Source organism: Drosophila virilis, chromosome 4 (genome assembly GCF_030788295.1).
Source record: "Drosophila virilis strain 15010-1051.87 chromosome 4, Dvir_AGI_RSII-ME, whole genome shotgun sequence".
In the NCBI taxonomy this organism is placed as follows: Eukaryota; Metazoa; Arthropoda; class Insecta; order Diptera; family Drosophilidae; genus Drosophila; species Drosophila virilis.
The window spans coordinates 2,177,435-2,187,269 of NC_091546.1; the positions used below are offsets into that span (position 1 = coordinate 2,177,435).

The 9,835-nt window shown below is 40.9% G+C and overlaps 1 protein-coding gene across 4 annotated transcripts; it reads left to right on the top strand.

Moving 5' to 3' along the window:
* Nucleotides 1-67: 67 nt before the first annotated feature.
* Nucleotides 68-9,803, top strand: Dap160 (dynamin associated protein 160). 4 transcript variants are annotated; one of them, XM_015169059.3, is made up of 12 exons: nucleotides 68-211; nucleotides 468-1,022; nucleotides 1,599-2,021; nucleotides 2,082-2,515; nucleotides 2,575-2,848; nucleotides 2,904-3,051; nucleotides 3,119-3,382; nucleotides 3,451-4,413; nucleotides 4,753-5,004; nucleotides 5,090-5,363; nucleotides 5,433-5,606; nucleotides 9,158-9,803. In XM_015169059.3, the coding sequence occupies exons 2-12, from the start codon at nucleotides 859-861 to the stop codon at nucleotides 9,499-9,501; spliced, it is 3,714 nt and encodes a 1,237-aa protein (XP_015024545.1). In that variant the 5' UTR covers nucleotides 68-211; nucleotides 468-858; the 3' UTR covers nucleotides 9,502-9,803. The 4 variants fall into 4 exon arrangements, with proteins under 4 accessions (XP_015024545.1, XP_015024546.1, XP_032294714.1 ...); XM_032438823.2 differs by having other exon boundaries at nucleotides 69-211; nucleotides 9,133-9,293; XM_032438824.2 differs by lacking the exon at nucleotides 9,158-9,803 and adding an exon at nucleotides 6,259-7,812 and having other exon boundaries at nucleotides 69-211.
* The last annotated feature ends 32 nt before the right edge of the window (nucleotides 9,804-9,835 follow it).

The window sequence follows — 9,835 nt, forward strand, 5'->3', positions numbered from 1 at the left end:
ACATTTATGCATACAAATAGTAAAAACTGGAACCACTTTATATTGGAAGCGGTCTTCAGTAGCCCTGAACTAGTGTATGAACAAACTAGATTTTTGGTTCGTTCACCTGAGGGATAGTTCGTTTTGCTTAGTTCGTGAACAATTAATTTGCACGACAAAACGAAGTTAAAAATAACAAAAACTTAAAAAAAATTTAGTGTTCAAATGAAAAGTAAGCACTTATAATATCACCACATTGCACACACAGCTACAGCAGACAGTTGAATAAGAAATCAATACCGACTCTCGGTAAAGATGGATTTTTCGGGCAATCAAAACGCCCACCAAATATACGAGCGACAATTCCGATACAACTGAAACATTTCCAAATGTGACGAGGTGTTAATTTGTTGTTATCTGCTGTAGTTGTTGCTGTTAGTTAAGCCAGTGATGATGTGTTTTTTTAACAATTTGCAATTGCATTTTAGGTAAACCATAAAAATCCATTGTGAAAAATTGTGGGGTGGTGGGAGCAAAACGGATACTCAATAGTAAAAAGAGCGTAAGCCAGCGCGAGCGAGTGTGTGTGTGTGTGTGCACATTGGAGAGGAGCATGACATGTATTTGATGTGTACTCAGCGGCCGAAGAGAGCGCATTAAACAAGAACAAAACACACACACACAACTGCGAGAAAGCTTGTTGTTGTTGTCGGTGTGGGGGAGTCAGAGTCGGTTAGACGAGAAATACACGGCGTAAAGCGTGTGTGGATAACATAAAACTAACATACACTCACACACGCACGTACACATTTGTAGCAAGCAGAATATTTTGCGAAGCTCACACTCCACATAGAGGCACACAGCAAAAAGGGCAACAAAATGAATCCGGCAGTGGATGCGTGGGCTGTAACCCAGCGTGAGAAGCTCAAGTACCAGGAGCAGTTCAAAGCGCTGCAACCGCAGGGCGGCTTTGTTACCGGAGCCCAGGCAAAAGGATTCTTTTTGCAGTCGCAGCTGCCGCCGTTGATCCTAGGTCAAATATGGTAAGTAACGGAACTGACTCACTTGTTAAGTATTTATTACATTTATCGGCCATGCAACGCTGCTGGCAAGATAAGAACAGAACAACAACAGTTATTTTGCTGACGTTTTGTTTTGTTCTGGCTTTCATTGATATGAATTAGAGATGTGTCTTTGGGCAAGTGTGCGTGCGCTCATGCTTAAGCACGACTCACGATGTTATCATAAAATTTCGTGACGAAAAAATGGAAAAATATGTTTATATTCTTCTGGTGCAGCGGTTGCTCAAAAGAATTGTTAGAATTGTCAAAAATAAAAATAAATATATATATATATATTCTATAAATGTATAGTTTTTAATTTTTCGTGCATATATACATTTTTGGAAAAACTTCACGAAATTGCTTAATAGAAATAATATTTTATCAAAATTTAAAATGTATAAATTAATCCCAAGTTTGAATTCATTGGAAAATGAATTAAGCTCTCAACCCGATATACCTCAAAAATATATATATACATACCTTAAATAAGAGACACTTCCACTCACGACTCACGCACACATCTCTAATATGTTGTTTGTTGTATTCCATATGCAGGGCACTGGCTGACACGGATTCCGATGGAAAAATGAACATCAATGAGTTTAGCATAGCTTGTAAGCTTATCAATCTGAAGCTGCGAGGCTTGGAGGTGCCCAAAACGTTGCCGCCCACATTGCTCAGCTCTCTAACGGATGCGGCTGCCCTTGGCGGACCGACGCCCACGATGACGCCACGCGGCTCGACCAGTTCAATGAGTCCCATGGATCCGCTCAAAAGCATTGCTGCAGCTGTACCTCCGGCTGTGCCCGTTGCTATTGCTGCTCCTCCAATTGTGGTGCCACCGATTCCGGCTCCAGTTCCAGTTCCGGTGGTGCCCATTCCAGTTGCTGTGCCTGCAGCGATTGTGTCGCCACCGCAAAGCAATCCACCTAGTCGGCATATGTCCATCTCGGAACGCGCGCCCTCCATTGAATCACCGTGAGTAAATCATGAATTTTCCACATTTATTGTGCCTCTTTTAAACGCCTCCATTCACAGTCAAGGCGAGTGGGCCGTGCAGGCGGCACAGAAACGTAAATATACGCAGGTATTCAATGCCAATGATCGCACCCGTTCCGGTTACTTGACGGGCGCCCAGGCGCGAGGCGTTCTTGTACAGAGCAAATTGCCGCAGGTGACGCTGGCGCAGATCTGGACGCTGGCCGATGTCGATGGCGATGGGCGGCTCAGCTGCGATGAGTTCATCTTGGCCATGTTTCTGTGCGAGAAGGCCATGGCTGGCGAGAAGATACCCGTTAGCCTGCCACTGGACTGGGTGCCGCCCAGCTTGCGCAAGATCAACAAGTCGCGACCGGGCTCCGTGTCTGGCGCGGGCTCACGTCCCGGCTCGCAGCCCGCCTCACGGCATACGTCGGTCTCTTCACAGGGCGCCGTCATGTCCGATGCCGATCCACTTGCGGGCTTGCCGCAAAGTAAGTATTGCCTAAGGAAATATAAAAGAATACATAACAAATGTCTATCCTTGGTCCAGCTTCATTCGAGGACAAGCGCAAGGAGAACTATGAGAAAGGCAAGGTGGAGCTGGATCGCAGGCGCAAGCTTATGGAGGATCAGCAGCGCAAAGAGCGGGAGGAGCGTGAACGCAAGGAGCGCGAAGAGGCGGACAAGCGAGAGAAGGCGCGGCTGGAAGCCGAGCGCAAGCAGCAGGAGGAACTGGAGCGTCAGCTACAGCGGCAGCGTGAAATCGAGCAGGAAAAGGAAGAGCAGCGCAAGCGCGAGCTGGAGGCTAAGGAGGCAGCTAGAAAGTGAGTTCGATTTGCAAAGGAAACCCTTACGAATAACTAATGGTGCCTTTAATAGGGAGCTGGAGAAGCAGCGCCAGCAGGAATGGGAGCAGGCACGCATTGCCGAAATGAATGCACAAAAGCAAAGGGAGCAGGAGCGCGTGCTCAAGCAGAAGGCACACAACACTCAACTGAATGTGGAGCTTAGCACGCTGAACGAAAGGGTGAGTAGCTACTCCAACCATATTCCACCAGAGCTAACGCAGCTCTCTCTCTCTCTTTCTCTCGCAGATTAAGGATCTGTCGCAAAAGATTTGCGATACACGCGCCGGGGTGACCAATGTCAAGTCCGTGATCGATGGCATGCGCACCCAGCGCGACACTTCGATGAGCGAAATGGCCCAGCTGAAGGTGCGCATTAAGGAGCAGAACGCCAAGCTGCTGCAGCTAACACAGGAGCGTGCCAAGTGGGATGCCAAGAGCAAGTCGAGTGGCGGCATTGCCGGCGACACGGCACAGCAGGAGCAGCTAAACGCCGCCTTCGCACACAAGCAGGTGGGCAACTGGGCAAATATATATATTAGGAAAAATATAAATTTTGTTAACTCTAATCTGGACTGCAGCTACTGATTAAGCAGATCAAGGACAAGGTGGTGAACATTGAAAAGGAAATCGAATCCAAGAAGGAGGATCTCAATTCGAACGATGTAACCATGCAGGAGCTGAAGGCCGAGCTCGCTGCGCTGATTACCAAATGCGAGAATCTGTACAAGGAGTACGACGTGGAGCGCACCGCGGTGCTGGAATTGAAATATAATCGGAAGAACGAAGCAGCCACAATCAGTGCCACCTCCGCCTGGGATACGGGCAGCGCCTGGGGCGGATCTGCGGCCAGCGGCGTGCCTGCAGCCGCTGCTGTTGATGCCTATGCCGGCTATGGCCTGAGCATTGACACAGTTGCTGCTGCCGATGCTGTTGTCGATCTCAGTGGACCGGCGCCGGAAGGTTTCGTTAAATATCGTGCCGTTTACGAGTTCAATGCTCGAAACGCTGAGGAGATTACGTTTGTGCCAGGCGATATAATACTGGTGCCATTGGAACAGAACGCCGAACCCGGCTGGTTGGCTGGTGAAATAAACGGCCATACCGGCTGGTTTCCCGAGTCCTACGTGGAGAAGCTGGAGGAGCAGTCAATGGCATTGGCAACAGCAGCGGCAGTGGCAGTGCCAGATGTTGTCGAGCCCGCGACCCAAACCGATAGCTACTTGGACAATAACGCCTTGGCGGCACAGCCAGAGCTGGCAACAGCGACTGTTGTTGCTGCTGCTGCTGCTGCTGCTACAGGCGATGTCGAATACTATATAGCCGCATATCCTTATGAATCCGCCGAGGAGGGTGACCTGAGCTTTGGCGCCGGCGAAATGGTCATGGTCATCAAGAAGGAGGGCGAATGGTGGACGGGCACCATTGGCAATCGCACCGGCATGTTCCCATCGAACTATGTCCAAAAAGCGGATGTCGGCACAGCCACAGCTGTCAATGCCGTTCCAACTGCTGTCGAGCCCGAGCCCGAGCCCATCGAGCAGGTGAGTCGCTAAAGTGGTCACAGTTAATACAATAAATATAATTTGACTTCGGTTTGCCGAAGCTGAAATGCCCATGCAGTCAGATTGAAATGTTTTCCAATCAGATCTATAGTTAAAACTAAGAAAATACGATTGTTTTCATGCTCTATATATAAAAGAGTTCGTTGTCGGCTTGAAATATCCCCAGTTTAATTTAATATCGACCCACTGCAATGGCATACAAATAGCTTCTAGTCGTGTTTTAACCATATCCATGTGCTCATCTACTAATCCAATGCTTTTCATTTGCTAAACCCCAATCATCTCGATACACACATCATGCTGCTCGCTCTCGTCCAGGAGGTCACACCGAATGGCATTAATGCTGCTGCCGCTACCGTTTATGCTGCTCAGCCAGAGGCGTCAGAGCCGCAGTCGATCCAGCCGCAGGCACAGTCCCAGTCACAGCCACAGGCGGTTGAGCTGGAGGAGTCGCATACAATCGAAGATCTTGACATTGAAGTATCGCAGATAAACACACAAAACAAGACACAGAGCGAACCGGCCGAAAGCTACAGCCGGCCCATGTCACGTACTTCTTCCATGACACCCGTAAATAGTTGACCTACATGCGCCCGAACATTTTCAACGCCATAAAACTTTACTAATCCCCATTCCTATCACTTTTACTTTGCAGGGCATGCGCGCCAAGCGTTCGGAGATTGCACAAGTAATTGCACCATATGAAGCAACCAGCACGGAACAGTTGTCGCTGACGCGCGGCCAATTGATCATGATACGCAAGAAGACCGACTCCGGCTGGTGGGAGGGTGAGCTGCAGGCCAAGGGCAGACGGCGTCAAATCGGCTGGTTTCCCGCCACCTATGTCAAGGTGCTGCAGGGGGGACGCAACAGTGGACGCAATACGCCAGTTTCCGGCAGTCGCATTGAGATGACCGAACAGATTTTGGGTTGGCTATAGAAAATACTTTATAAATCGTAAACTTAAAACAATTGTTAATTATTATGTACATTTGCAGACAAGGTGATTGCTCTCTATCCGTACAAAGCACAAAACGACGATGAGCTCTCGTTTGACAAGGACGACATCATCAGCGTACTGGGCCGCGATGAGCCAGAATGGTGGCGCGGCGAGCTGAACGGTCTCTCCGGACTGTTTCCCAGCAACTATGTGGGCCCATTTGTCACGTCCGGTAAGCCAGCGAAACTGAACGGCACTAAAACACAGTGAATCTCCACGAGAAACGACAACAAAATCCACAACCATGACGATGCTTTACACATAGTTTCATCCCCAACTCGCGCTCTCTCGCACACATTCCAGTTTATATTTTGTTTTTGCTCAACTTATATAATTTCTCCTGGATATCGAATAAGTAAAGCCAATTTGTTCTCGCCACGCCTAACGTCTTGAAAGCTAGTTTATCTTATGATGTTTAGTTCTAATTTGTTGCAATATGATGTAATTATCTGTATGTGTATATTGTTAATTGTTATTATTTAGTTGTTTAGCAATTATTTAATTTTAAGTTAAAAGTCCCGCAGCCCAAACACCTATGTATCCTTGTTAGCCAATCTTAAGCTTTAATTTGATATTGATTTGCATTTACATGCATATATACACACACATTATATATATATATTTATACATTTACCTTACGTACATCTTGTGTATTTAGTAGTCCATTGATTTTGTATTTATTTTGTGTAATTTTTTGTACTTTTACCTGCTATTATTTATACATTTATACACCCACATATGTTTATGCTGTATATAAAATCGAAAAACGAAAATCTAATTACAATATTATTTGAATTTTATACTCTTTGCACTGCGGCGCACAGGAAACGTATAACGAGCCATCGGGTTTGGTCTTTAAGCGACGCTAGGAATACGCCACAACAAAAATAACAACCAGGTCCGGTGGGATCCATAGTATTAAGTTCGTCAAAAAATGATCCAAAATCTAGTCGAAACTTAGCGAGCATTTAGTTCTGATTTATTTTCAATATTTTCTCAGAATCATATTCCATTCTAAGTGTATCAAAAGAACCTGATATATATTTTATATGCTGTTTTTTTTCTCGAAAAATTGAAGACTCGCTCTATTTTCTGGATTGTTATCTTTCGTTTTCATATTTTAAACAGCTTTTGAGTTTTATGGACGGATATTTTGGGAATTATTGAAAAATACTAAGGATTGATATTTTGTTTTTGGAAGTATTCCAAAGTTCTCCTACATCATAGAATCAAATGTGCAACTTTAATGGAAATCTCATATATGTAATCAATCAAATTACCATTCAAAATACAAATCGCAATCGAAATCAAGTTACATATAAACATATTTAAAAATCTATATATATATATACATATGAGATAAAACATATTTATATCAAAGGCAATTACAATTCTGTTCTATTAGATGTGTTTAAAGCCCAATGCATACATACTATATATCTAAATTTAAAGTGTTTTTTTCCCCAAGAGATATAAAAACAAAAAAATGAGAAAAAAAGAAAGAAATATACATATACTAACTACCTACAAAAATACACATATATAAAAATGGTTTTCTGTGTTTTCCAATAATATGCGCATGTATTTGTACATAATATATAACTAATATTAATTGTTAACTAAATACTAAGCATCAAAGACCATTCACAATTAAAAAAAAAAACAAAATTACTTCACGGAGGAGAAGGCTTTTAAGCACACAGACGACAGCAGTATTGGTAATAGTTATAACTTCTTCAATTTTGCTTAATAATATATATGTATGTGTATTTAATTTGTTTATAAAATTTAATTGTTTACTACTTTAAGCGCTTAATTCAACTGCCATAATTAAATTAGTTTGATTCATTTGCCAGCAAAGTTATCAGCAGCATTTACAGCGCGCATAAAATTTGCAAGCAGAGTTGTCAGCAGCATTTACCGCGGGGATAAAAGTTGATTAGTGTATTGTAAAAAAAAAAAAGAAAACAAAAACAAAAGCGAAAAAACTATTGTATAAAACGCGTTCGATTTGAATTGCAATTAGCTACATATAAACATAATATTGAACATATATATACTCTATTTATACAAATAGCTATATTATGTTATGTTCTGTTGTTAGTCCTAAAATATATATGTATTGTATCTATGCTATATCTACAAAACACACTCTCGATTGCCTTTCAAAATGATAACCAACATATAACATGATGAAATTTACTCGTAACTTGTTATTGCATACAAAAAAAAAAAAAAAAACTATACATATGCATCTATAGGCCCTAAAACTACTTAATAAAAAGAAAAAGAAACCCGAATCAATTAACCAAAAAAAAAAAAAAAACACACGCTGCTAAATGCTTGCCCGAAATCGAAATTCTTTTCTGTTTTCGCAAGTGTTTAGCTGAGACATATTTACATATGTAGCTATATTGTTGGGTTGATTATGAACTATTAAAAAAGAAAAGTAATATGAAAGCTATATAAATATTTAGTAAATACTACAAATTTCTTTAGCAAAATGTTAAATAGAGGCAAAACAAAAAGAAAACCATTTCTGTTTATCTTAAGTATGGGCTGCGCACTTCTTATAGAGCCAAACACACACACACACACACACACACACACACACACACACACTTGCATACATATAATGCTCATATACGCGTATTTGTTTTAATCGTTAAGGCGTTCATGAATTTAACTAAGCAGTAAAAGAAATATACAACAAAAAAAAAGGAAGGAAAATTAAAAATAAAAGTAAATAGCAAAAATTGATATATGTACGCATCAGTGTGGCCAGCTTAGCTATTTTCTACATAAATGTAGCTATTTTCAGCTAAATTTCAAGCTAGTTTGGCTTTCTCTGGCAACTCAATGGGCAATTCAGCTTTTTAAATCTATTCTCAACACTGGTTTCAGTTAATTGCAGTTGGCAGCACTGGTGCGCATTAGCTAGCACACACACACTCACACAGACACACTTTAAATGCGAAATGATGACCATCGATATACATATTTACCTACATACTAACATACAGACATATGCATACATATACATATATACATATACATAACAAAATATGTAAGCTATGCACATGGAACTTGAACTTCTTGTCGGGAATTCTCGTTAATCGCATAAAAACAAAAATACATGCATAAATACATACTAACAACAAATATATATATATATATATATATATATACATATATTTAGAGAGAGTTCTTCAAGAAATGCAAAAATTAAAACAAAAATAATATTTAACATATTAAACTATATCAGTTTCAAATGAAATAAGATTATGAAATTACAAAAATAAAAAAAAAATATTAACACATATTTGGTGAAATAAATGTATAAACGGAATTTCAAAAAACAAAAAAAAAATATATATATATCTGAGCATTACGTGTACAATTATTTGGTGGCGGCTTCTCAAAGGGAACTCCAGAGATTTTGATTTAAATTTTTATGTGATTTCGATTAAAATTCAAATTAAAATATTTTTTTCTTTTTTTGAATTAAACTTGAATTTAAATAAACACTTTTTATGAGCTTTAGAAAAAAGGAAAATTCAAAGCCAAATAAAGTTTGACTCAACTGGAAACCACATCCAAATCAAATCATCAAATCTCTGGAAAACCGCATTTATTTTTTTTTTTTTTAATTTTAAATATATACAATTTATTGTTTGTTTTGGTTTTCGATTCTCTAGATATTCGTCTTCTGTACTTACGCAGTGCCCCGAACTGAAATCCAAGCAGCGCAGCAGACCGCAAAATCGAATCAGATCGCTCGACGTCCGCTGCAGCGACTCTGGCAGCACTGGCGCCAGCAAGTACCCGCGCCCAGCGTTGCCATACCGGACGAACGATTGCGCGGCAAAGTGCAATCAGTGCACATATCAAAACGCAGCAATGGCCAATTGATGGGCTGTGCCTATGTCACGTTCGAGTGCAATGAGCTGATGGCCAGGGCCATGCTGCAGGAGGATCAGGATAATCGTCTACTGGGCCGTGACGTCATCATGGACTGGCAGCTGCCCAAGAAGCGCAGCAGCACGCAATGGCGCTGCTGGTGCTGACCTCTCGCCATTTATAATAATTAGATATATACATATATATATATTTAAAATTATTTTTAGTTTGCTTTGATTTTCGTTCGATTTTTATTTTTAGTAAAATTCTCTTAGACAATATTTAAAATCAGTTTAACAGTTTACAAGTTTTTTTTTATTTATTTTGTGTTTTGCTAAATATTTTGGTGAGTGTTTTTTTTTCATTTTTCAATTATTTTGTTTTATTTTCCCGCTATATTTATGTCCAGTTATTTAATTAATTATGCACAACTTAAGGCCTACAGTATGAAAATTGCAAACTAATTCAATTTTCTTCTTGATTTTGTTTAATTGTATTTTT